The following is a 27,387-nucleotide window of genomic DNA, read 5'->3' on the forward strand; positions in this document are numbered from 1 at the left end:
AATATAATAAATACTATCCTTTATGTTGAAATTTGTCACTTGGTTAGTTATTTTTTGGCAGAAAACGAGGTATAAAATTCTTTTCTGTTCATACTCTGCACAATTGAATCAAATTCATCTTGGATAAAAACAACTATATATGATTTTCAACGCTCAACTGTTATAGCTGAGGTACAAAATCTTAGTTTAAACCAATTTTTCATTTTTTAAAAAAGATCCATGATTGACATGCCATAATTATCAATAGTATCTTTCACTACCTGTTGACCAATTACTTACCATTTACTTTCAGAACAAAAGAGATGAACATTTATTAAAAAAGAGAAATGTTCCTCAAGAAGAAAGCTTAGAAGATTCTGATGTTGATGCTGATTTTAAAGCAGTAAGTTGAATGTTGTTTCTGTAACAGTTTTAAAAGAAAATCTTTAGCAATAACTCTAAGACCAATTTTACAAAGAAAATATATATATTTAGCTCAGACTGTTAGCAGTGTATAGACTATTTACATAAATGATTATAATTTTGCCAAACTTTTTGCTGAACTATTTCTCTTTCTTTTTAAGCAAAATGTAACACTAGAAGCTATATTGCAGGTATGTTGTCAATTTAACATTTTCATTTTAAAAGTTTGTATTCAGTGCTTTCTGAATTTCTGAACTTTACATTTGGTATTACAGAATGCCACAAGTGATAACCCAGTGATCCAGTTGAGTGCTGTCCAGGCTGCAAGGTAAAACTAATTTTTCCCAAGAGAGAGTTGTTTTGTCTGGTATGAGGGCATAGTTTTGAAGTTAAGAAATTTATAGCCCCTGTAATTCCTTTGGTTCAGACTTTGATCTTTATAACAATTCTTCCTTTCATTTCTTTTTCTAGAAAACTATTATCCAGTGACAGAAACCCACCGATTGATGACTTAATAAAATCTGGGATTTTACCAATTCTAGTCAAATGTCTAGAAAGGGATGATAAGTAAGTATAGATCTGTTTAGCTAACCTTTCATTTTCCCCCAGTTTAAAGACTTAGAATTTTTAAATAATCATTTTGGTTCAGTGTTTTCCTCTTAAAGTTCAGCTATCTCATATGTTTATAAGTACTAGGTTTTTTTTATTATCACATATTTTTGATACTGTGTTCTTGTTGTACTTGTTTTTGGAGATGCTGCTCATTTGAGAGCCTATGAGATCTGTGTTTTCTAGAGTGTCTTTTAATTTTTTGTTCCTGAATGAATCCAATAGCCTTATTTATTGATTTTTCTATTTAAAAGTGTTTTAAAATAGCCCTGAAAATTTTGTTCTAATGAGAGCCTTAGGGCTTTCTTATCAAACTATATATAGACTAACCCCATGTCAGAGACAACATGAACTGTTCCAGAATCGAGTGACTCCCACTTAGATAAGGAATGTTCTCAGCTGATCCACTGAGCTTATGCATATGCTTCTGCAGCACTTGAGTCCATATGCTCTTTTGTAATATTATGTTCTTTATTTGTTGCCTATCAGAAATAGGAAATAGATTTTACTTGCCTAGAAGAGTTGGAAGTAAGGAGAGGGGTGGAGAGGTGGGAATGGAAGAGGCAGCATTTGGATTTAGGGGCATGGAACCCATTTACCAGCAAGAACTAGGAATATTAATTTATCATATGCCATAAAAGCTCAGCAATTTGGATTAATTGAGTAGGACAAGCCTGAATTATAAGTAATATTAACAGATGTATATTTATTGTTTTCAAATGCAGATAGTAATTAAAATAGAGTAATTATATTTTACCTATATGTTGCCAAATAAATATCCTGAGGGAACTTGTTTTGAATTAAAGAGAATTATCTACATTGACATAACAATAGTTTTGAACAGTAATTCAGAAGTAGGTGCTTTCTAAGTGCTTTTTGGTGTCTGAAATTGTGTATAAGATCCTTTCCATTCCATTCCCCGTGAAATAATCTGCTTCCTCTGCCCCTCCCCCCATTATCATCTGTCTTATGAAGCTTTGCTAAAGGAAAATATAAATTAGTCAGGATCAAATTAATTCAGTTTTTATTATGCTTTTGCACTTTTATGTACATAAAGTCTTATGTACCAGTCATACTCTACCCATCTTATCAATTTGAAACCCCAGTAGGTCATTATACAGACTCCAGTCTCTATCCTGATTCCTTGTTCCCATCCCCCTCAAACTTCCCATCCCAGAATTCCAACCAAACACCATATTCTTCTTTCAGTGTGCCTTCTACCATGCCTGTTCCAAAGGCAACAAACTTCCTTTTATCCTCAATCTTTTCTTCTTCTACTCCTTCCGTCTTCTAGCTATTACTGAAACCTGGCTCTTCCCTGATAATACAGCCTCCTTGACCACCCTTTTTAATACTGGCTACTGTATCTTATTCCCCTTAGCCTGCTGGTCATGGTGGAGGAGTTGGAATACTACTTTTGTTCCCCATTGTCACATCATGTTTTCTCCTTATCTTCATTACTCCTTCTTTGAGGTTCATATTGTTCATCTCTACCACCCAATCAAAATCCTAGTAGCTATTTTTATAGACCTCCAGGTTACTCCCCTTCCAAATTAATAAGTTTGGTATATGACTTAGAGATTTTCTGTCCTCCCCAACTTCTGCCATTGTACTAGGGGATTTCAGTATACACATTAATTCTCCTTCAGACACTAACCACTCAGTTCCTTTACCTATTCATTTCCTATGACCCATTCCTCTACCCACCTCAGCTATACAAAAAGATGGTCATACCCTTATCTTTCCATCATCCACAAATGTACCACTTCTGTGTTTAGAAATTCCAAAATCTCCATATCTGACCATAATCTGTTGACTTTTCACCTCTCCCTCTACTGTCCTTTACCAAACAATACTCTCTGTCTATATTGTGAGCTCCATTGCTTTGACCCCTTGATTCTTTCCCAGGCAATCATGACTTCACTAGCTATTCTCCTCTTTTCCCCATCTTGACCCCTTCGGGGTAAACCAATTCATATCTACTCTGTCTTTTTCTCTTGATTTCCTAGTTCACTTATCATTTTTCTGGTTATACCCTGCCAAGCCTCAGTCTTGAATCACTCCCACCCTTTGCTGCCTTTGCTCCTACACATGTGCTGCTGAATGAAGGTAGAGAAAATCATGCAACTTTTCTGAATGGGTCTACTATAGATTTATGTTACATAAGCTTAACTGGCCTTTCACTGCTGCTAGGTAATCCTACTACACCTCTCTTATCTACAGTGTCTCCTCCAGACCTTTTCTTCCTTCTTCAAACCTGCCATCCCTCCTCCTCTTATATCCTTTCAGTTGAGAACCTTGCCTCATATTTTACAGAAAAAAGTGGAGACTATTTACCATCAGCTCCATCATCTCCCCTTTTCTTTATCTCACTTTACTCATATACCTTCTGCTACTATCTCCTCTTCCATCTCTGTCTCACATGATGAAGTGGCCTCATTCCTTACTAAGGCTAACCTTGCTACCTACACAAATAAGTTTCATTCCATGCAGTCTTCTCCAACAAATTGCCTCCTCTCATCTCTATTCTATCACTTGTTGTCAATCTCTCCCTGTTGACTGGATCATTTCCTCCTGCCTAAAAACACGCCTATTTCTCCTCCATCCTAAAAAAAAGTCCTCACTTGATCCTTCCATACCTACTATCATCTTATATCTCTTCTGCCCTATGTGGTTCAGATCCTTGAAAAGGGTATCTACAACTATTGCCTCTGCTTTCTCTCCTCTCGTTCTGTTCTTAACCCCTTACAGTTGAGCTTCTGACCTTATAATTCCAATGAAACTGTTCTCTCTCTGAAGTTGACAGTGATCTCTTAATTGCCAGATCCAATGGCCTTTTCTCAGTTTTCATTCTCCTTGACCCCTCTGAAACCTTTGACATTGTTAATGTCACCTCCTTGGCAGCTCTCCTCCTTAACCCTCATGTCTAGATTTTCAGGACATCACTCTCTACTGGTTCTTCTACTTATCAGACCACTCCTAGTTTCGTTTATTGGTTCCTCATCCAGATCACTCCTTCTAATCTTAGGTTTCTACAGGATGCTTTCTCAGACCCTCTTCTCTCTTCCCTCCATACTATTTTATTTAATGATCTCATCAGCACCCACGGATTTAATTATCTATTCATCTGCTGACAAATCTCAAATCTACCTATCTTGCCCCACCTTCTCTGCTGACCTCTACTTTTTCATCTCCAGCTGCCTTTTAGACATCTCAAATTGGTTGTCCAGTAGACATCTTAAACTCAACATGTCTAAAATTGAACTCATTATCTTCTTAAAACCAACCCCCTCACCCCCTTCCCTATTACAGTAGAGGGCAATACCTTCTTTCTGTCCCTTAGACTTGCAGCCTAAGTATCATCTTCCAACTCCTCACAGTCTCTTCTCCATCTTTTCCTCCGATGACAGATGTCAACTTCATCTTTGCAGTATGTCTCTAAAATGTTCACTTCTTTGACATTGCTATCACTCTGGTGTATATTCTCATCTCACTTGGAGTATTGCAATAGTCTCCTAGTGGGTCTGCCTGCTTCTTACCTCGCCTCATCCCCCCATCACCCTTTGTGATCTAGCCTCTTGCTACTTCTCTGACTTCTCACACTTTACTCCCCACCATGTACTCTTTGAATCAGTGAAACTAACTACCTTATTCTCCATAAACAAGAAATTCCATCTCTTCTGGGCATTTTTTCTGTCTGTCCCTCATGCCTAGAATGCTCTCCCTTGTCATCTCTGCCTTCTACTTCCCTGAAGTCTCAACTAAAAGTTCATTTTCTACAGGAAGACTTTCTCCAAACGCTTAGTTCTAACACCTTCCCTCTAATTTACTTCCTTTTTATTTTTTTATAGCTTGTTTGTATATATTTGTTCTCTTGTTGTTTTCCCCATTAGATTGTGAGCTCTTTGAGGCCAGGGATTTATCTTTTGCTTCTTTTTATATCCCCGGTGCTTAGTACAATGCCTGACACATATTAAGCACTTAGTAAATGTTTATTGACTGACTGTTATTTTGTGTTTAATGCATTAACCAGTTTAGCTTGGGAAAGACTTCAAACTATTAGCTAAATGATAGAATGTGATATTTATACATTAAACGTTTTGACACCAGTGGCTTGCCCAGAACCATCAACAACATTGTAACATTCTTTAGAATTTATTTTAATCTAAGCTACTAATGGAAACTAAAAAATTAAATGACCCACTTTATTTCCCAGCTTCCTCTCACTTGTATTCCTATTTGTTCTTTTATCTTACCTCTCTATTAAACATTTTACCCCAGCTCTCTTCCTACTATTTCTTCCTTTCCAGAGAAAAGATTGAATTGATTTCTGTCTCTAACAAAAACAGTTAAACTATGAAACTTCTTTTAGCAATCTCACCTGCTAACTGCCTAATAGGTGAAGACTGGATAGTTTGGAATCAACCTTAGACTATTTACTTCAGCCTCCTCACCTAGTGCAAAGGATTCATTCAACAATAACAGATGACAGAGGGCTATCCAGCTTCTGCATAAACACTTCCGATGCAGGGAACTTATTACTTCATCATGTCACCCACTTCAGTATTGTATAGCACACTAATTGTTCTTTCTTTGTCTTGAATGAAATAGTATGGTACTGGTGGAGATCTTGAATTATCTGGATATCTATTAGAAATTTTTTCTCTATAAAAGCAAAACTCCTGATAAATTTATTACTCATTTTGCTGACAGCTACAGTACTTAGAAGATAGAGAGGACTGTGTTTACTGATATTTTCTAAGTGTCACTCAAAGGAAATAACTAATTGGGCATATGGAAAAAATGAGCATCTTGGGACAAAGTGAACATGTATGTAATCATAGCCTTTGTAATGTTGAGAAAGAGAACATGGAGATATAGACAGATATTTAGAATGTTTGGAAGTTACATTGTAGAAAGGCTAAAATGAAATGAGAGCCACAAATTTAAAAATGCTAATGAAAGAACTTGGGTATATTAAGAGTGAGAAAGAAAAGAAAGCTCCACTGCTTTGGGTAAATGTTAATTTACAGCATAAACCAAAGTCACTAACTGATTTGATTTGTATCATTGTCTTCAGACTAAATAAGGTAGCACAAACTTACCCAGGGAATTGAAAGTACTAAGAGAGTACCTGTGTAATTTAAATGACTTCAGGTCTTTCAACTGAAATTAATTGCATTCCAAGGTTCTGAAAGAACTTATAGATATGATCCCAAAATTGCTATAGTTGGTAATCTCCAGAAATTGTGAGAAATGGGAGAGGTGCTAGAAATTGGAATTTACAAGTGTCCTAATTTTTTAAATAGGGGGGAAACGTGTATTACAGAAATTATTAACCAATGAGCTTGACTTAGTCTCCAGCAAAATTCCAGAAAACCATGGATTCTCATATTTATAAAAGGAATTATTACACACCAGAAGTGAGCTTGAGATCACTAAGAATAAATCAGGCTAAACTCATCTCATTTTCTTTTTTGTTTGTTCTTGTACCTCATGGAAATGTTATAGTTGTTTTGATTGCAGCAAGCTATTAAAAGTCTCTGATGATATCCTTGTGAATAAGATAGAAAAATCTGGCCTACACTATACTCCAGATAGATTCTTAAGATCAAATCAAAAGAGACTGTAGATTCTCCCTAATTCAGTGGAGGTCTGTAGAGACGTACCACAAGGTTCTGCCCTTCCAACACCTTTATCATCAATTTGGCAGAAACAATAGAAAGCGTACTTATGAGGTTTGCATGTGATATAGAATTAGAAGGGGTAGCTTACGCTCTGGGTGACAGAACTAGGATCTAAAGAAATTTCAGCAAGTGGAAGCAAAGAGCCTTGTCTAGCAGGGTAAAATTTAATACTGATAAATGTAAAAGCCTGCACTTAGGGTTAGGAAATAAACATCATAAGGACAGTGGGTCATACAAAAATACTTAATGTTTTTAATGTTCTGCAAATTCAGTATGAATAACTGGCAACAACAACAAAACCTAAAACACTCCTAAGCAGTAATGCAGTTTTACGAAGGAAAGATGACAGAACTTTGAGTGAGTACTCAAGTTGGAAACCTCCCTTTGAGACTTCTTAGCTGCAGGACTACAAAGAAGTTAACCTCTCTGAGGCTCTATAAAGTGGAGATAACGATATTTAATTATCCCACCTCACAGAATTGTTGGGAGGAAGGTACTTTGTTGTAAACTTCAAATTGCTATATATTAGCACAAGTTATTGGGTTCATTAACTGATGTGTAGTGTGCATAACAAGAGAAATAGTATTCCTGTGTACTCAGCCAGTTCCCATCATATCTAGTGTTGTTGTCAGTAGCAGCCAGGACAGTGAAGGAACTTAAAGCCAGACTATATGAGAAATTGTTGATGTTTAACCTGGAGAATAAAGAAGCATTTATCTGCTGTGTGCTCCAGCTCAAGGAGCTTGGGGGATGGTAGCATAGATTGTATACATATAAAAAGTCTTAAGGAGTTAGCATAAGGATATTTTCTAGCTAATTAGCATCTGAGAGAATCAAGAGTATAAGGTATAAGCCAGTCTGGCTGAACTGCTGAACGTGAGAAGGGGAATTCTCTGAAATAGGGTCAGAAAGGTTTGCTGGGACCACATTTTGAAAAGCTTTAAAAGCCAAGTTTATGTTTGAGCCTAAAGGCAATAAGGAACCAAATAGTGGAATGACTTAATCCAGCCTGCACTTTAGGAAAATGACTTTAGCAAGATTGGAGTGGGAGTGAGGGAGTCAAATTAGAAGACTATTATAATAGTCCATACAAGTGGCAATGAGGACCTGAACAAGAGTGGTAGCCATGGGAGTAGAGGGAAGGAGTTTGATACAGGAGAAGTAGTTGGAGAGAGCTGTCAATTTATTAAACGTGGGAGGGAGAGAGAGTGAAGTGTTGAGGATGAGGCAAAGGTCAAAAAATTTAGTGCCTGGAAGGATGACTACTTCTGCCAGGAAATAGAGAAGTTTAAAGATGGATGAATTTTGGGGAAGGTAAGTTGTTTTTCACATGTTGAATGGATTCCTTTCAGATTCTAGTTTGAAATGTCCAGTATGCATTTGAAGATGTGCAGCTTTAGGAGAAAATAATTTATTGTCAAAAAAAATTGAATAACAAAAAAATTAAAGGGGCATTTGATAGTTGTCCTGTGCAAGAGAGATGAGACTTATTGTATATCACTCCACAGGGTGGAAGTAGGACCAGTGACTGAAAGTTAAAAGAGAGCTGGTTTGTAGCTTAATATAAGGACGGAGTTTGAAACAATTAAAGTCAGCAAGTAACAGGCATTAAGTGCTTACTGTGTTTCAGGCACTGTGCTAAGCACTGTGGAAATATAAAGAAAGGCAAAACGGGTTTTTTCTCATGAGAAACTCACGTTCTAATGAGTTAGACAGCATCCAAAAAACTGAACACACAAGATATAGAAAGAATATATGGAAGGTAATCTCAGAGAGAAGGCACTACTAGCTGAAGGGACCAGAAAAGGCCACCTGCAGTCTCTGAGAAAACCAAGGAAATGAGTAATCAGAGGTGAGGAGGAGGAGGAGCATTCTAGGTGTTTGGAGGGAACTCCCTGAGGGGTAAGAAGACTGGAAAGGCAGGAAGGGGCCAGGTTATTAAGGACCTTAAAAGCCAAATAAAGGAGTTATGATCCTGGATGTAACAGGGAGCTACAAGAAGTTATTGATTGGAAAGCAGCAGGTGGGGGTGAGGTGACATGGATAGATCTGCTCTTTAGGAAAATCACCATGGTGTTGAGTGGAGGATGGGTTGGAGTGGCGAGAGACTTGAAACTGGGAAAGCAGCCAGAAGGCTACTGCAATTGTCTTAGGATGAGATGTGCCCTGAACTAGCTAGGAGGGTGACTGAGTATGGAAAGGGGATGTGTGTTCAAGGGATATTGTGAAGGTGGAAATAACAAGTTTTGTCAGTTGATTGGATATTTGAGGTGTGTGTATGTGAGTGAGAATTTGAGGATAACAGTGAGGTAGAGCCTAAGCAACTTGGAAGGTGGTAGGAACTTCAGTGGATAAGTTCAGGAGAGAGGGAAAAGATCAGTTCCATTTTGGACATGCTGAGTTTGAGAAGCCTACTGGACATCGAGTTTGAGATTTCCAAGAGTTATCTGAAATTTGATTGGGCTTTTTTTTGCCATACAGTGAATTGCCCAATACTGGAATTGTTCAAACAGAGGCTAGATAATAATCATTTCTTTGCTGACCGATAGACACATAATCTCTCCAGAAACTGTCCATTTCACTTTTGGACTGCTGTAATTGTTATGAAGTTGTTTTTTTCCTACATTCAGCCTAAATTTGTTTCTCTGTAACTTCAGTTATTGCTCCTAGTTCTGCCCTTGGAAACAACAGCAGCTCCCACTACCATTTCTGCTGTGGGTGAAAGAAGCAAAAAGGAAGGGATAAAACAAACTAGCAAGGTGGAGAGGCTAGTGTGAAGACTGAGAGGCAAGAGCCCTCCAAAGCTTTAGTCCCCTGCTTTAGCCCCTTCCTTATCCTTTCCCTCCCCCAAGACAGTGCAGGGGATTAAAGAGTGATACCCTGGTAGCTGCCAGTTCTACTAGAACACTGGAGAAGGGCAAGGGCCAGGTGCCCAGCTTGTCCATTTAAATTCTCCCCTGCTAACTCCTACCCCACTTCCTCTCAAACACAGAAAGTTGGACAGGGTACTAGGAGAATTTGGTGCTTAACTTTATTGGCTTTATACTACCTTCCACATAAGATCCAAACTCTTTCGTTCGAGGACGTCAATAGTATGGCTCCAACCTGCCTTTTCTCATTTTATCTCCTACTACCCTCTTAAATAAACCTTTTCTAAAACTTCAGCCAGACTGACCTTACCATCTCCCAAACATGCCAAGCTTTTTCCCATTTTCACTACAGTTGTTTGGAGTTGGCATGGAGCTAAGTTCAGGGATGTTCCTGGCGCTCACCCATTTCAGTTTTTTTATGGGCACAGGCTTAGCTTTGATGTAATGTTTTTTAAATGTATTCATGTTAACAATTTTTTTTTAAATACGCGTTTTAGTCCTTCGTTACAATTTGAAGCCGCATGGGCACTGACTAACATAGCATCAGGAACTTCAGCACAGACTCAAGCAGTGGTACAATCTAGTAAGTAAACTAAACTTCTTTTCTCATTTTTGGAATGAGTATGAATGCTTAAATTTTATGTTTTAACTTTTTAAACTATGTGATTATGGTCTTCGCAAAGGCTTTGTTTCTTATTAACCTATTAGGTAATTTTTGTTTCTCTAACTATTTAAAAAATACATTTTCTATATGAGATAACTTGAGATTTGTGTTTTTATACAAATTGTTTTCTAATAGCATGCCTCAATGTTCTTATTTCTAGGGTTGAAATGTTAAGTTATTTATACCGTTTCGGCTACAAAACATTTTGCAATTTTTCTCATCTTATATAAATTAATATTACTCTTACCAAAGTCAGCTGCCATATTTATTTTAGCATTTGAAGAGCAATAAATGTAGGGAGGCCCAGCAGAGAAATAGAGGTCAACCTCTAGGCAGAAAAGGAAAAAGGACAGGAAGAAGGATTCCCTGGCCCTCTAGCTAGCTCGGTAGTCTTCCACAATACTTTAGGAATATTTTAAGGATTATTTCGGTAAATAAAGTGTGTTAAGTAGAAGGGTTCTATTAAAGTGTAATTTCTTTAATATAAAGTAATCTTATAATTACTTAGTTCTTTCATTGTTGTAAAATGTTATTGACCAACTTTCAATAAAGATTGTTGATTATAGGAACCTGTTAAATGGATACAGTAACACACACAGAGTTTATATTATCAAGGTTGAAACTCTAATGAGTTAATTCAAGCTTGTTAATACAACTTTTGTTTTCAGGATAGGAAAGATTAGATGTTTCTATCTTCATTTACTTAATATTTAATTTTAATTAATTTAATGTTTACTATAGGATGCCAGCTTACAGGTCTAGCAGTCTGGTGCCTTTTTGGAACATTGTACCCTTTGTTTTAGAAGAGTTTTAAAATGCCTTGTTAGTAAAATGCATTGCAGTATGGCATAACAAACATTTTGTGTACATATACATGCATGTATACACATGCATGTAAATCTGTGTTTCTAACAATTTCTTTAGGTAAAAACTTAATTAGTTCTTTTTTCAGTTTTTGAAAATATTTTTTTAATTGTATAATTATAATTACAGATGCAGTACCTCTTTTTTTGAGACTTCTTCATTCACCACATCAGAATGTTTGTGAACAAGCAGTATGGGCTTTAGGAAATATTATAGGTAAGTTGTGCTGGATTTCAAAAAATGGCTAAGACAAGGACCACTTAAGAATATTATCTAACTTCTTCAACATTGGCATTACCAATGCACACTATGTTTCCTCTATATTTAACATGCGTTGATGAAAAGATGAAGATCTTTTTGCCTCATAGAATTATCTTGGAAAAGATGTTGTGACTTATTGTCAGGTTCTACTACGTTAAATTGTATTCCCCAAAGCAGAAGGGGAAGGAACAGAAACATTTTGTGCCATTCTTAGATTAATAGTGAGGAAACATAGAATATCAACATAAGCCATTGCATACATTTCAGAGTTTTCCATCTTGAATGTAATTTTTTTTAAATCGATTTTCATTTCTGTAGGTGATGGTCCTCAATGTAGAGATTATGTCATATCACTGGGAGTTGTCAAACCTCTTCTGTCCTTCATCAATCCCTCCATTCCCATCACCTTCCTTCGGAACGTCACATGGGTCATAGTCAATCTCTGCAGGAATAAGGATCCCCCACCACCTATGGAGACAGTACAGGAGGTAACCAAAGAACTATAATGGCCAGTTGAGATATTTTCCTTATCTTTATACTTTAGATTTTAATGAACAATTGCATGCATCAGTATTTGATTGCAGATACAAGATACTCTTGGTTCATCTACATTTTTTAATAGAGCTTTATTTTTATAGCTTAAAAGTATAATGAGTAATGCCCAATTCATCTTTAGCTTAACTTTTAAAAGGGGGAGGAGAAAAGCTTGTTAGTTTTGAATCGCATCATTAAATTGTGTAAGTAATAAAATTATTTTATCTCTTACTGTGGTATTTACATTAATCCTTTTACCTAGGAACATACAAGTTGAGAGTAACCAAATTTATAGGACTTAGATCTTGAGTTAAAAATTAATCTCCATAGCGCAATGAAAAAGAACCAGAAACAGAGTCAGGAGAGTTATTCACATCTCTACTCAGCCATTAACTAGCCATGTGTCATTTGACAAGCCATTTAGTCTCATCTGCAAAATGTACTTCCCACCTGCCAAAATTGTTATAAAGATCACATGAGATGGTGTCATTGTAAACTATAAAATTTAAACCTACTTGAGTGAATACAAATTTATTTCCATATTTTATAAGTAATTGTGTATTTGTAGAGTTGTTTTGGTTTTTTTTAAATCAATATTTAGCATTTATTCATTTGTCATTTGACTGGCATAATGTTTTTAATGCATACCTTTAATAAAGAACAACCAGAATTTGATAAGCTTTTTATTTCTATGGAAAAGGATTTTAATGCAATCTTGTCTTTTAAAAAGTGAAGTATACAAGACCAGTATTGAAAGATTTACATTTTATAAAAGTAAATTAAATTATGCATGTATATTTTCTGCACGGACTTCACGATAAACCCTGTTCTTCACAAACAAGTGGTTAATAAAGTAAAACTTTATTCCACTTAGGGAGCCTAAATATTGACTCTTAAAATCCAGCTTTTCATAAATAGCTACAAAATGCCAATTTCTCATCATCAGTGTCATTCTTCTACTTGTCATGTGTGCCATGAAGAACTACTGCATAAAATGTTTTTCTTCTTTCTCCTTCAGGTAGATTATATTACTAGCACAGAATGGTTGGATTGTGTAAATGAAATGAAAAACTTCATATTTTAGTTTTTCAGATGATCATTTTCTGATAGAGGAGATACATTTATTTCTATCCATCCATTTAGTTTACCACTCTAATAAATTGAACTTGCTGATGCTTTAAGAAGTCGGACAAGTAGTACTAAAGTTGGTAAATCTTTTATCTTTATTTCCTTAGATTCTGCCGGCATTATGTGTCCTCATATACCATACAGATATAAATGTAAGTAAAACTGAGGCTAGGATAAGCTGTGGGATTTCTTAATTGAGATGGGAGGAGTATTATATGTCCTCTAGAATCATATTAGTTTGTACCATATGTCACACAAAGTTTTCATCGTGTTTATTAAGCTTCAGCAATATAGCTATTATTCAGAAATGGGATTATGATTTTAATAGGCTTATATTCTAGATTGCCTATGCAGCATAAATATTAATCTTGGATGGGTTAACATGCACTAGTTGGATGGCAACAGCTTATCATGTTTTAGTACTAGAATATTATTTAAGGGCAAGAATTGAAGATTAGAGAATAAAATTTAAAATATGAAGGTTGTTATTTAGGCAGACCATTTATTTTGCTGGCTAAAGTTTAAGTAAATTTAATTCCTCTGTTTTGGAAATAATGTGTGATCTTAGAATATTCCCAAAGCCAATAAATAAAAATGTTAACCTAAAGGAACTAAGATACTTGATAAATTTCACTTTCACTTCTGACATTACTGCCTGCTATAGGCAAAGTATTGTAAGATCATGTTCTGAGCAGTTTTGGTTATGTCCTGGTTAGTAGATTTAGTTGTAGTTTTATAATCCTGTCCTGATTGACAGTAAGGCCAAAGGCAATTGGGTGTCTATGCTAAATCCAGCATGAATATGGTGGGCCTGTAGGAATAGAGGAAAGGCTGGCCAGCCCAAGTCAGAAAAGCAAAGCAGGTTAAAGTTTCCATGACTATCAATAGGCCTATGAGTGGCTATTATACTTCCAGTCTGGACAAGATAGGGAGAACAATTTTAAAAAATGTTCTAAATTATAGAGGAATTATTGATCTGCATTGGGAGGGAGGGAATTTCCACAAAAAGAAGAAGAATTGTTGAAATATGTGTCAGTTCTTAATTTCCTATGTACAAATAATCCACTTGGTGTTTTATTTGGGGTACCTGACAATTTCAGGCACACTTACTACCCACTTATGAGGTACTTCTTTTCACTGTCAGGAGTCCTTAAATCTAATCTCAGCCTAAACAAAATGTAATTATTGAGGATGGCTAAATACAACAGGAGAAGAAATATGGTCAAGAAATGAAATATGGTATAGTGATCAGAACAGCCATGGCATCAAAAAGACCTGGGTTCAAATTTTGCCTTTGTTTCACACTGGCTATATAACTATGGACAAGTAATTTAACCTGACATTGTACCAGGCAATACTCTCAAGACATTGTCAGTCTGCAAAATTCACCCCAGGAGTCCTCTAAAGAAATGAAGGCATGAGTCTTGACCAGAAAGAAAAAATAAAACTGTTGAGAAAAGAACTTGATAGGGAAAAAAGCAAGATAATCCTGACTTTACCTGATTATCTTTCTTCAGAGTGTCTTCTGTCTCCCCTTCCTGCTTCCTACATAAGGTAGAAAGGCTCTATCAGAAACAAGGGACCTCAGGTTAAACCAAGTAAGCAGATGTCTAGGGGCAGAGGAATAAATTTTTCAACATACTGTAGCAACTACATAGACCAACCACACAGATGAAGACTGTATCATAAAAACAAGGACAGGTTTTTATAGAGTAGTATTAGGTCAGGAATCTGCTAAGTAGCAATGTCCAAAAGGCTTTGGCAAAGCAATAGGTAATAAAAATCAAGTGAACAAGCTATGTTCAAAGACATAAAAGAGGGAAGAGGTTGGAAGCAATGGTTTAACAATAGATTTAGAAGATTATGCATATCCGAAGTTGCAATTTCTTTGATCAGCCAATGGTACCATTCCATCCAGAGAACAAGAAGATAGCCACCCCTACTGATTTAATCTAATGTGATGCAATAAGACCCTGGTGATGCCAGTATATGATATGGTGGAAAGCCGCCTAGATTAAGAATTAGAAGATGTGGTTTGGGTTCTGCTCTACAACTCAACTTGGTCTTGAGCAACTTAACTTCTCCATACCTCCGTTTCCTCATATGCAATACAGAAATAAAAACTCCTAACCTGTTTATCTCATAGTATTGTTTTGAAGTTCTCATGAGATAATGTATATAAACATACTTAGTGGGCTCTAAAGTATATTAAATAAAAATGGTATTATGTTAAAAAGTTTAATCTTTCGTTTCCTCACAAAACAAAGTATATTATTTTTAACTGCAATTCACTTCTGGAAATCAGTCACAAACGAGATTTTTCTTCCTGTTGGAATTATTCTCATAGGAATAATTGGAGATTGCATTCCTGACCAAATAAAGACATTTGAAACCATTTTAAAGAAGTGGCCTTGGGCAAGTTTTTTTTTCATAGGTGTTAATTTTAAAAAGACTTGAGGCCATTTGGCCCAACCCATTCCTTTACCAAGAATCTCCCACTGCAAAATTACTGACAAGTATTTATCCCAATAATGGGAAACCTACTATCTACACAGGTGGTCCTTTAAACCTTTGGATAGCTTTGATTGTTAGAAATTTTTTCTATGCATCAAATCTGAATGTATCTCAGCAACTTCAGCTCACCACTCCTTGTTATTTCTTCTGGCACCAAGCAAATTAAGTCCAGTCCATCTTTATCTCTTCTGCAGACCAAACATCCCCAGTCTCCTGACCATCTTGATTACCTTCCTCTGGAAGCACTCCACTTTGTCCATTGTCCTTACTTAAAATTCCTTCAGGTTTTGCTTCAGAATCTGATATTACTTTCCGAGTATAATAATGCTGTGATTTTAAAACCAACAGTATTCCTGAAAGCAACAATACAACTTCTAAACTAATGTGTTAATTTTAAATAGTAAAATTAGAATTCAACTTATAATTTAATTAATGGCCATCTATTTTAGCCCATTTTTCTTGCCACTGTCAATAACTTGGCATGTTATTAATTTTTAATTATTTGCTCCCAATGAATTGGATCATTATTGTAAATAATCAAAAAACCTGAATAATTTATTAGTTGAACAGAAAGGAACTTTGCCACAGGGAGGGGCTCAATTTCAATTTTCCCTCCTGCACATCTGGATATGGGCTCTGAGAGGAAATTATTCTTGAAACACACAAGCTGATAATTATGAGAATAATTAGAAGTCAACATTACAACATATTTAATTCTGTCTTTTAAATAATAAGCTCCTCATTGTACTATCTAGGGTAGAAAACATTGGTTTTTTTCAATTCGACAAACATTTTATTTTATGTTCTGTAAGACAACCTTGGGAACAAATGTAAATGTTTATCAGCTTTCTTTTGTTTTTTATTCCTTATCCTAACTTTTGGTGGTTCCAGGTAGTAAAATATATTTTTTATTGTTCATGATTACTTACAATATGTGATTATTTGTGAGGCTACTGAAATGTTTACAAACTTAACTGTTTGATGTTTTTTTTTGTTTGTTTTTTGTTTTTTGTTTGTTTTTTGTCAAAGATGACCCTGCTAATGATACAGCTACATTTACTAAGTTGACCAAAAAAAAAAAGCTAATGTCTAATCTGTGTTCCATTCCATTCCATGTAGAGAATGTGTATAATTTTTTTACTAGCTACATTCCGAGTCAGACTTGTTATCTTTGACTAGATTTTTGTCCTTTTGAAGTTGCCTATTCAATGCTAGATCAAAACTAGCCATCCGTTTCTGATGACTTCTGTCAGACTGACATGAATGCTAGCAGTTAATAATCTGCTCTTAGCTTGAACTAATCTCTATTGAGTTTTCATAACATTTATATTACCAGGCATATTCAACTTTAGTTTACTGTACATAGACTGTTTCAGTATCCTCCTCTCATGTTTTGCATCTCTAGTTCAGTGGAACTGGGTCAGGTTGCAGCTAGCATGGCTACAATCCTGATGTAAGCTAGATTTGCTCTAGGAATTCACTGTTTTTCAATGAATGTGGTACATAGATAATTTGATACTTTTATAAAATTTTATCTAACCCCAAACCCTGTACCATTTTGATATACATTATCATGTAGTTTTCCAAAGAATATATATTGTCATTCTTCATTATGGTATTCTTCCATTTCATCTTATCTTTGTAACCTTTATTAGTCTGTTGTAGAGATAACAGAAATTTGTTTTTAACTATTTAGATTTCATGATAAAGATCTTTGTTTGCATATAGAATATCCTTACCTTTATATGGTATCAGTTTTCACATAGGATTTGTTAATTTTTAACAATGACTCTGCACAGGACCCATAGCCTCTTTCATATCTGCTGCTGTATATGTTTTTGGGATAGAGTCATCAACATGTTGTTTATAAAGGATTTGTAAAGTACAATAACCCCTCATTCAGAAGTCAGCCTTCCAGGCAGCTTAAAGCATTTGAAATAGCTCCATACCTAAAAATAATTAAGTAAGAATCTTTGGCAATAAAGAAATAGGCATCAAGCAGTTAACATTGATTAAAACAGCCAAGAAGAGCTTAGAACCCAAAGATACTACAAAAGATACTCGGCACATGGTCAGTTGGATGCTCAGAAAGAAGTGTTCTCATTGACTGTCTGGATATAAAAGCTATCTGTCGTGGTAGTTAAAAAACCTGAGAGGAAAGGAGAGAAAAGTAAAAGAGGGGAGACAGCAGAAGCTGCTTAAAGTCAATAAGCAACAGAAATTCTTGTAATGGAGAATAAAAGAGGAATCTATGCTGAGTTTGGGGGGAGTGGGTGGGGAAAATGCTGTACAATTCTACAGTAGCAAGAAAAGTAACACTTCATAGCATTAAGGGTTTTTATTGACTTATGCTGATGGCCTCTCAATCAAAGAAGAGCCCTCTGGTCTGTGGGGCTGAATTTGATAAAAAGGCAAAGTAAACCATATTTTGATGTCCTCATTAGGGCATCACTGAATATAGTCACCAGGCGCATAGTGAAAGTATGATGTGGAGGGGCATTGTACCTGCCTGCTCAGTTGAAAGCCTAGTGTAATGGAAGGGACATCCAGGATCCTTTGGTTCAAACACATAGCCATGTGACTTTAGGCAAGTCATTTTACTTTTCTAGGTCTTAATTTCCTCCTCAGTAAAATGAAGACGTTAGACTAGGCAATTTATCAGGCCTTCCACTTGTAGAATCCTGTAATTTAAATGATCACTTAAGGCAGAGAATATTACTTTACTTCTCTATATTCCTAGCAATGCCTTTCCCACATAGGTGTTTAAGAGATATGCATTGAATTAAATATAGCAGAATACTATAGCTAAGACAGTAGTGTAAGCACAGGCAGCAGAACTAACTAGGTCTGTTTTTGGACTCACACTATAATATATATTTTAGACTTTCTGTTGTGAAAAGATGAAAGGGTGCTTTTTGTCTTTTACTCAGGGTTATTTGAAAAAGCAAAAGATTCTCATGAGTAAATACAGTTGACCGAGCTGTGTGTATCTTCTAATGGGCAGGAGACATTTCAGAGTGAGGCATTAGAAGGGTAGATGTACCTGGGGAAAAATAGTACACAAACTATGAAGCTTCGGACCATAGTTTAGGAAATTCAAGTAACTCATATCCTAGCTCCTAAAAAGTTTTTCAGTGCTAGTGAAACTGGTCTTTTGAAGCTTTCCAAATTCTACTCCAATAAGTACTAAAGAGTCAAGTAATTTGTAGTTTAAGAAGAATAAAAATAGGTTGGCTCTTGTTATATGTTAATGTTCCTAGAATGGAGAAGTTGGAAAAGAATGAGTATTTGAGGGAGAAAACAAGTCCAATTTTTGTTATATTGAGCTTGAAGTATTGGTATGAGAATCCAGTTAACAATACTGGGCTTGAGTTGTGAAGGATGTAGTTGAAACTATATTTGTGGATAAGATTTTCGTAAGAGAAAATGAGGATCTAGGGAAGAACACAAGAGAGTCAACAACAAAGGCTTGGAAGAATAGGAGCAGCAAAAGAGATAGAAAGCGGTAAGACCAAGAGAATCAGAAGAGCATAGTGTCATGGAACCATGGTGAAAGTTTCAAGGTGCTCAAAGATTTAAGTGAGAAAGATTAGACAAGGCTGGAATGGCTACGAAATGCATAGTTTTCAAGTAATACCCCATATATGCTGTGGTCAAACTTAATAGCAACCTCAGACTTTTAGGAAGCTTTTGATTTGAAAGTAAAGGTAATGTCCTTAGAGACCAATGAAAAATACTATACTTTATCCTTTGTTAGGAACAGGTGCTCATTTATATCGTTTTCTCCTGCTGCTATTATAATCAGAGAGCAAGAGGTGAACATCAGAATCTTCAGATTGTAATTTGGTGATGATAGACACACTGATAACAGTGAGATGATGGTAATTTCCATCAGAAATGGTTAAAATAAAAAAGGTTTTATGAGTTAACCTTTTATTAGAACATTTTTCTCCTATTGAAGGCCCTATGGAAAGTTTAAGAGAGTAAAGGAGAACAGAGAAAACGTTTTGGCTATATCTCCCTTTGCACACGAGTATGTGTGCAAAATATCTTTGATTTGATAAAAGACCCAAAGTAGTAAGTAGTTCATAAATCTTAAAGTAGATGGGCTAGCTGCTACAGGTTTCCATTCAGAAGAATCAGTGACATTATAAACATCTGTATTTGAAGTAAAAATGAGGCAGACATAGCAAAAAAAAAGAAATTTTCCATTCTGATAAACTGATACTTGCATCTCTGATCTAAAAGTGAGGGAATTGGGATAGAGGTCCATATTAAAGGAGGATGAAGACTGAGAGAATGATATCTGTTACTTGATAGGAAACATCACAGGTAATCAGGCATTTGTGATCCTGAAGCAAATCTTGACATCTGTCTACTTTTTCTGCCGCCATCTAATGTTTTGTGTACATGAAATGTTGAAATTAGTATGCAAAATGGCTATTTTTTTAATTACTGTTGTTTCCTATAGATTCTTGTGGACACTGTTTGGGCTTTGTCTTACCTAACTGATGGAGGTAATGAACAGATTCAAATGGTGATTGATTCAGGAGTTGTGCCATTTCTTGTGCCTCTTCTGAGCCATCAGGAAGTTAAAGTTCAAGTAAGTATTGTTCCACTTTCTTATAAACATAGAATCCGGTTGATTTAAAACTGGCGTAAATTTCAGTTATTTCTACCAAAAAAATATTATTAATTAAAATTTGATTGCGAAAACTTAGCTTAATGCAGTGAACTGTTTTAATATGAGTAAAAGTTTGAACCTTTATTAAGGGCCTACATCAAAAATATATAGAGAAAACCCTAAATTCTTGAAGGCTCTGCGAGTAGAGATTAGACTGACAGATTTCAACATTCTGGAAAGGCTTCGGGTATTGGTGTGGGCCTGTAATTTCTGAAAATCTGCATGACTAAGTAACAGCTTCACATTTCATCATGAAGTGGTTAGCTGCTTCATCATAAAAATTTTTTTTCAGCCATAGGAATTTAAAAAGACTGTCCACTAAGGACAATCTGTTAAAGAGGAACTAACACTGATGAAAATATGGATCCCTAAAGTATTAAGGTTATTTGAAACAAATTTTTTTTTTAATGTTGTTTGATTTGTGGCTGATTTTCCTGTTTAGATCTGTTTAACTTTTCATTCCACATGATTTTAATTATACGGTATGGGGGGCGGAGCCAAGATGGCAGCTGGAAAGCAGGGACTAGCGTGAGCTCCCCGCCAAGTCCCTCCAAAAACCTATAAAAAATGGCTCTGAACCAATTCTAGAACTGCAGAACCCACAAAATGGTGGAGGGAAGCAGGGCTGTAGCCCAGGACAGCCTGGATGGTCTCTCGGTAAGGTCTACCCCGCACGGAGCTGGGAGTGGAGTGGAGCAGAGCCCAGCGTGGGCAGCGCAGACCAACCAGACCAGGAGCCGGGCGGAGCGTGCCCTAGCGCCCTGAATCAATGAGCTGCAGCAGTTACCAGACTTCTTAACCCACAAACACCAAAGACAACAGAGAATGTTAGTGGGAAAAGCTGCAGGAGAGGAAGGAGTTCGAGTTCATTGTACGGGCAGCGGAGGTGGGGCAGCTACAGAACTACAGCTGCAGTTGCTTCTGGCCCCAGGCCCACCTGGTGGGAGGAATTAAGTGGCAGATCAGAGCAGGTGTGGACAGCCTGCTGAAGATCTAAGCCCAGTCCGGGCTGGCGGTTCTTGGGGAAGGAGGAGTGCTGGTGTGGCAGAGCTGACCGTAATAGCTCTGAAATCAACAGCGCATCCCCCCAAGCTTGGAACATAGTACTCTTTACTCTACAAGCAGTCATACCCCGCTGAAAAACTCAAGGGTCAAGTTAGTTGGATGGGAACATGGCCAGGCAGCAAAAACACACCCAGATTTAATCTCAGACTTTGGAATCTTTCTTTGGTGACAAAGAAGACCAAAACATACAGCCAGAACACGTCAACAAAGTCAAAGAGCCTACAATAAAAGCCTCCAAGAAAAACATGAACTGGTCTCAGGCCATGGAAGAGCTCAAAAAGAATTTGGAAAAGCAAGTTAGAGAAGTAGAGGAAAAATTGGGAAGAGAAATGAGAAGGATGCGAGAAAACCATGAAAAACAAGTCAATGACTTGCTAAAGGAGACCCAAAAAAATACTGAAAAAAATACTGAAGAAAACAACACCTTAAAAAATAGACTAACTCAAATGGCAAAAGAGCTCCAAAAAGCCAAAGAGGAGAAGAATGCCTTGAAAAGCAGAATTAGCCAAATGGAAAAGGAGGTCCAAAAGACCACTGAAGAAGATACTACCTTAAAAATTAGATTGGAGCAAGTGGAAGCTAGTGACTTTATGAGAAATCAAGATATTATAAAACAGAACCAAAGGAATGAAAAAGTGGAAGACAATGTGAAATATCTCATTGGAAAAACCACCGACCTGGAAAATAGATCCAGGAGAAATAATTTAAAAATTATTGGACTACCTGAAAGTCATGATCAAAAAAAGAGCCTCGATATCATCTTTCAAGAAATTATCAAGGAGAACTGCCCTGATATTCTAGAGCCACAGGGCAAAATAGAAATTGAAACAATGTACCAATCACCTCCTCAAATAGATCCCAAAAAGAAATCTCCTAGGAATATTGTTGCCAAATTCCAGAGCTCCCAGATCAAGGAGAAAATACTTCAAGCAGCCAGAAAGAAACAATTTGAGTATTGTGGAAACACTATCAGAATAACCCAAGATCTGGCAGCTTCTACATTAAGAGAGGGCTTGGAATACGATTTTCCGGAGGTCAATGGAGCTAGGATTAAAACCAAGAATCACCTACCCAGCAAAACTGAGTATCATGCTCCAAGGCAAAATATGGATTTTCAATAAAATAGAGGAAAATAGAGGACTTTCAAGCTTTCTCAGTGAAAAGACCAGAGCTGAATAGAAAATTTGACTTTCAAACACAAGAATCAAGAGAAGCATGAAAAGGTAATCAAGAAAAAGAACAAGAAAAAGAAATTGCAAGGGACTTACTAAAGTTGAACTAACATTCCTACATGGAAAGATGATGTGTATGATTCATGAGATCTCAGTATTAGGGTAGCTGAAGGGAATATGCATATATATATATATATATATATATATATATATATATATATATATATATATGTGTGTGTGTGTGTGTGTGTGTGTGTGTGTGTGTCTACGTGAGTGTGTGTGTATGCATATGTGTATACATATATATATATATATATATATAGAGAGAGAGAGAGAGAGAGAGAGAGCGAGCACAGGGTGAGTTGAAGATGAAGGGAAGATATCTAAAAGAAATAAAATCAAATTAAGGGATGAGAGAGGAATATATTGAGAGAGGGAGATAGGGAGAGATAGAATAGGGTAAATTATCTTGCATAAAAGTGGCAAGAAAAAGCAGTTCTGTAGGAAGAGAAGAGAAGGCAGGTGAGGGGGGAATGAGTGAATCTTGCTCTCATCAGATTTGACCTGAGGAGGGAATACCATACATACTCAATTGGGTATCTCACCCCACAGGAAAAAAAGGGGGGATGATAGAAGGGAGGGCAGATGGGGGTGGAGGTAATCAAAAACAAACACTTTAGAAAGGGGACAGGGTCAAGGGAGAAAATTCAATAAAGGGGGATAGGTTAGGAAGGAGCAAAATATAGTGAGTCTTTCACAACATGAGTATTGTGGAAGGGTTATACATAATGATTCGCATGTGGCCTATGTTGAATTGCTTGCCTTCTTAGGGAGGGTGGGTGGGAAGGGAAGAGGGGAGAGAATTTGGAACTCAAAGTTTTAAAAACAGATGTTCAAAAACAAAAAAAAAAGTTTTTGCATGCAACTAGAAAATAAGATACACAGGCAATGGGGCATAGAAATTTATCTTGCCCTACAAGAAAGGAAGGGAAAAGGGGATGGGAAGGGAGTGGGGTGACAGAAGGGAGGGCTGACTAGAGAACAGGGCAACCAGAATATACGCCATCTTGGAGTGAGGGGGAGGGTAGAAATGGGGAGAAAATTTGTAATTCAAATTCTTGTGAAAATCAGTGCTGAAAATGAAATATATTAAATAATAAAAAAAATAAAAATTAATTATACAGTATGAATTTATTATGAATGTCTGAAACTTGATTTCTTCAAAACAACATTCAGGATTGTACAATTAAAATTTAAATTAGCCAGAATATTAAAATAACTGAATTTCCTAGTTAAGTGGAAACCAAATAGAAATAAGCGATATGTGTGCCTAGCTTTGTGCTTGGCTGCATGGAAGAAACAAAATAAGTTGTCAGAATTTTTCCAACATGCCAGCTTGTATGACGATATACAGCATACCCTCAGTCTCTTTGTCATTAACAGCTAATCCCAGACTAGTTCCTTTAAACCATCTAAGGGCATCCATATGTATCTTCATAAAATTCGTTTACTGCCACAGGGGAAGAATTGGGAATGAGAGATGAGATATTAGAATGGAATAAGGCAGCAAGTTGAGAAGGAACAGTTTCTTACCTGCTTTTTATCCCAGGGTTAAGAGTTTTTTTACCACTACAGAAATTGGCTCAAATTTCACTTACACCACCATGCTTCAGGCAGAACAGGTTGAAATGTCAGTCTAATGAGCTGGAATACAGTTAGTTAGCAAATTAAAAATCAGTAAGAGTTAGGGGGTGACTAGGTGGCACAGTGAGTAGAACACCGGCTCGGGGGGGGGAGGGGTCAGGAAGACCTGAGTTCAAATCCAGCTTCAGACACTTGACACATGTACTAGCTGTGTGACCTTGGGCAAGTCACTTAATCCCAATTGCCCTGGGCACACCCCCCCCCCCCAAGAAAAATCAGCAGGGCTCAGATAACATTATAAGAGACTGCTGCTCAGAATATGGGTAGTGGATAATGCTTATCTTCCCAGCTGGTTTCCAGAAAGGGGGATAGTTCAGAATTAGCCCTAGGTATACCACAGTAGATGTGACCTTTCTGCGAGCCCTCTTCCCATTCACTGTTCATTCTCCCCTGACTTCAGGCACCCAGGTTTACAAAGATGGGTCTTCTTGCAACTCAAACTCCCCTGTCTTAGTCCTCATATCCAGGTTTGTCTTCATTCTACAATTCATTCTCCCAGATTACCTTTCCTCCCTCCCCTTAATCAAAATATTTATTCTCTCATCGTGCTTTATAACAGCTAGGTAATAGGAAGAAATCATTCTGTTTAGACTAATTTACACCAAGGTATGAATGATTAATGACCCACTAATCTCTCAAGGATTTTGAATTTTAGAATGAAAAGGTTCTTGACCTAAAATGAATTGCTGATTCATTGGGTTTCAGGCAGTGTGACAGAAGTGAACAATTATGAGAACATGGAGAAACTTTTTAGTGGTCATTGCCTTTGTATCCAGTCACATAGGGAATAGCTTTACAAAATTAAATAAGTAGGTAAGTTAAATGGATGAATATTTACAAAGATATAAATTGTCTAGATTAACAGAAGAGGAAATAAAATGTTTAAATAACCCCATCTTAGAAAAAGAAATTGAACAAGCCATCAGTGAACTCCCTAAGCCCTAGGGCCGGATGGATTAACAAGCGAATTCTACCAAACATATAAAGAAAAATTAACTCCAACGCTATAATATAAACTATTTGAGGAAACAGGTAAAGGAGTCCTACCAAATTCCTTTTATGACACAAATACGGTGCTAATACCTAAACCAGGAAAAGCCAAAACAGAAAGAAAACTTTTGACCAATTTCCCTTATGAATATTGTTGCAAAGATTTTAAATAAAATACTACCAAGGAGATTAAATCAATATATCACCAGGATCATACACTATGATCAGGTGGAATTTACACCAGGAATGCAGGATTGGTTCAATATTAGGAAAACTATGAGCATAATTGACCATATCCATAACAAAACCAACAGAAATCATGATTATCTCAAAAGATGCTGAAAATAATTGTGACAAAATACAGCATTCATGCCAAATAAAAACACTAAGGAACATAGGTATAAATGGAGCTTTTCTTACAATGATAATAATCACCAGTAAGCATTATCTGCAATGCATATAAGCTAGAAGCCCTTTCAGTAATGTCAGGGGTGAAGCAAGGATGTTCATTTTCACCACTCTTATTCAATATTGTACTAGAAATGTGGACTGTTGCAATAAGAGGAAAAATAAACTAAAGGATTTAGAATAGTCAGTGAAGAAACAAAACTAACACTCTTAGCAGGTGATATGGTGGTATACTTAGAGAATCTAATGAATCAACTGAAAAACTACTTGAAATGATTAACAACTTTAGCAAAGTTGCAGGATATAAAATGAATCCACATTAATCACCAGCATTTCAATATATTACCAACAAAGCCCACCAGCAAGAGATACAAAGAGAAATTCCAGTTAAAATAACTGCAGACAATATGAAATATTTGGGCATCTACCTGCCAAGACAAACCTAGAAACTATATGAACACAATTACAAAACACTTTCCACAAAAATAAAGACAGGTCTAAACAATTGAAAAAATATCAATTGCTCATAGGTAGGCTGAGCCAATATAGTAAAAATGACAATTCTACCTAATTTACTTACTCAGTGCCATACCAATCAGACTACCAAAAAATTATTTTATAGAACTAGAAACAATAACAAAATTAATCTGGCAGAACAAAAAGTTGGGAATATCAAGAGAAGTAATGGAAAAAAATGCAAAGCAAGGTGGCTTAGCCTTACCAGATCTCAAACTATATCATAAAGCAGCAGTCTTCAAAACTATCTCCTACTAGCTAAGAAACAGAGTGGTAGATCAATGGAATAGATTAGGTAAACAAGACACAGTAGTAAATGACCATAGTAATCTAGTGTTTGATAAGCCCAAAGACCCCAGCTTCTGGGATAAGAACTCTTCTCTACTATTGCAGACCATGAATGCACATGTAACTGTGTACAGAATAAATATAATGAAAATATAAACAAATACAGAGGAGGGAGAAAAGGAAAAATCTAAGCATTTATTACACACTGCTCTTTGCCAAGCACTAAGTTAAGCACTGAACAGATACTCTGCTCTGGTTCTCACAGCTCCAGAAGCCAGGGACACCTGAAAAAGCTTCATGTGGAAATAGTGCTTGGGTTATATCTTGTCAGAAGAGCATTCTGGGTGGCAGAGGGAAAAAAGTTCCTTCTTGGCACCGAGCACCCCAATGCAGAGGCACAGAGATGGAAGAAGGGATGGAGAAGGCTTGTTTGGCCAAGTCACAGATTACAGTAAAAAAAAAAAAAAAGCATGTAGATTGAGACAGAGAAGATAAACTAGGGCCAGGTTGTATAGGAATTGAAAAGCCAAATAGAAAAATGTATTGATCATAGAGGTGATAGAAAGTCACCTTTAGAGTTGATTAAACAGGGGTGGTCTATGGTCAGATCAGCACTGAATGGGCTGCAATGGGATGAGGTGAAAGGTAGAAATGAGAAGGCCACTGCAGTAATTAAGGCAGAAGATGGTAAAAAATTGAATTGAGGTAGTGGTGGCTCTAAGAATAGAGGGAATGGGTCACTCATGAGATGTGCACTTAGAAATGGTCAGATGTGGCAACAGGTTGGATATATAGGAGGTGAAATAGAAGGAGGAATCAAGGATGATGATGCCAAAGTTATGAAGCTGAGAGAATGGAAGAATGGTGATGCCTTCAACAAAAATAGGAAAATTTGAAGGAGGGCTGGATTTGGGGAAAAAGATGATAGCTTCCTCCCAGAGGAGAAGGCCAATACTTTAAAATTTTCTCCTTCCTCTTCTTTAACCTCTCTACCTAATAAAAATTCTGAGTTTTTCAGAGCAGTTAA

The 27,387-nt window shown here is 36.5% G+C and overlaps 1 protein-coding gene across 2 annotated transcripts in view; it reads left to right on the top strand.

Moving 5' to 3' along the window:
* KPNA3 (karyopherin subunit alpha 3) overlaps nt 1-27,387 on the top strand; it is a 119,581-nt gene that overhangs the window by 77,800 nt on the left and 14,394 nt on the right. For both annotated transcript variants that reach the window (XM_036744725.1, XM_036744726.1), the window contains 9 exons: nt 293-382; nt 564-593; nt 678-730; nt 874-969; nt 10,066-10,151; nt 11,226-11,312; nt 11,676-11,845; nt 13,127-13,171; nt 20,005-20,136. In XM_036744725.1, the coding sequence (XP_036600620.1) occupies nt 293-382; nt 564-593; nt 678-730; nt 874-969; nt 10,066-10,151; nt 11,226-11,312; nt 11,676-11,845; nt 13,127-13,171; nt 20,005-20,136 (789 nt within the window). The remainder of the gene's footprint in view (nt 1-292; nt 383-563; nt 594-677; nt 731-873; nt 970-10,065; nt 10,152-11,225; nt 11,313-11,675; nt 11,846-13,126; nt 13,172-20,004; nt 20,137-27,387) is intronic.

The sequence above is a fragment of the Trichosurus vulpecula genome, chromosome 2 (genome assembly GCF_011100635.1).
Source record: "Trichosurus vulpecula isolate mTriVul1 chromosome 2, mTriVul1.pri, whole genome shotgun sequence".
In the NCBI taxonomy this organism is placed as follows: domain Eukaryota; kingdom Metazoa; phylum Chordata; class Mammalia; order Diprotodontia; family Phalangeridae; genus Trichosurus; species Trichosurus vulpecula.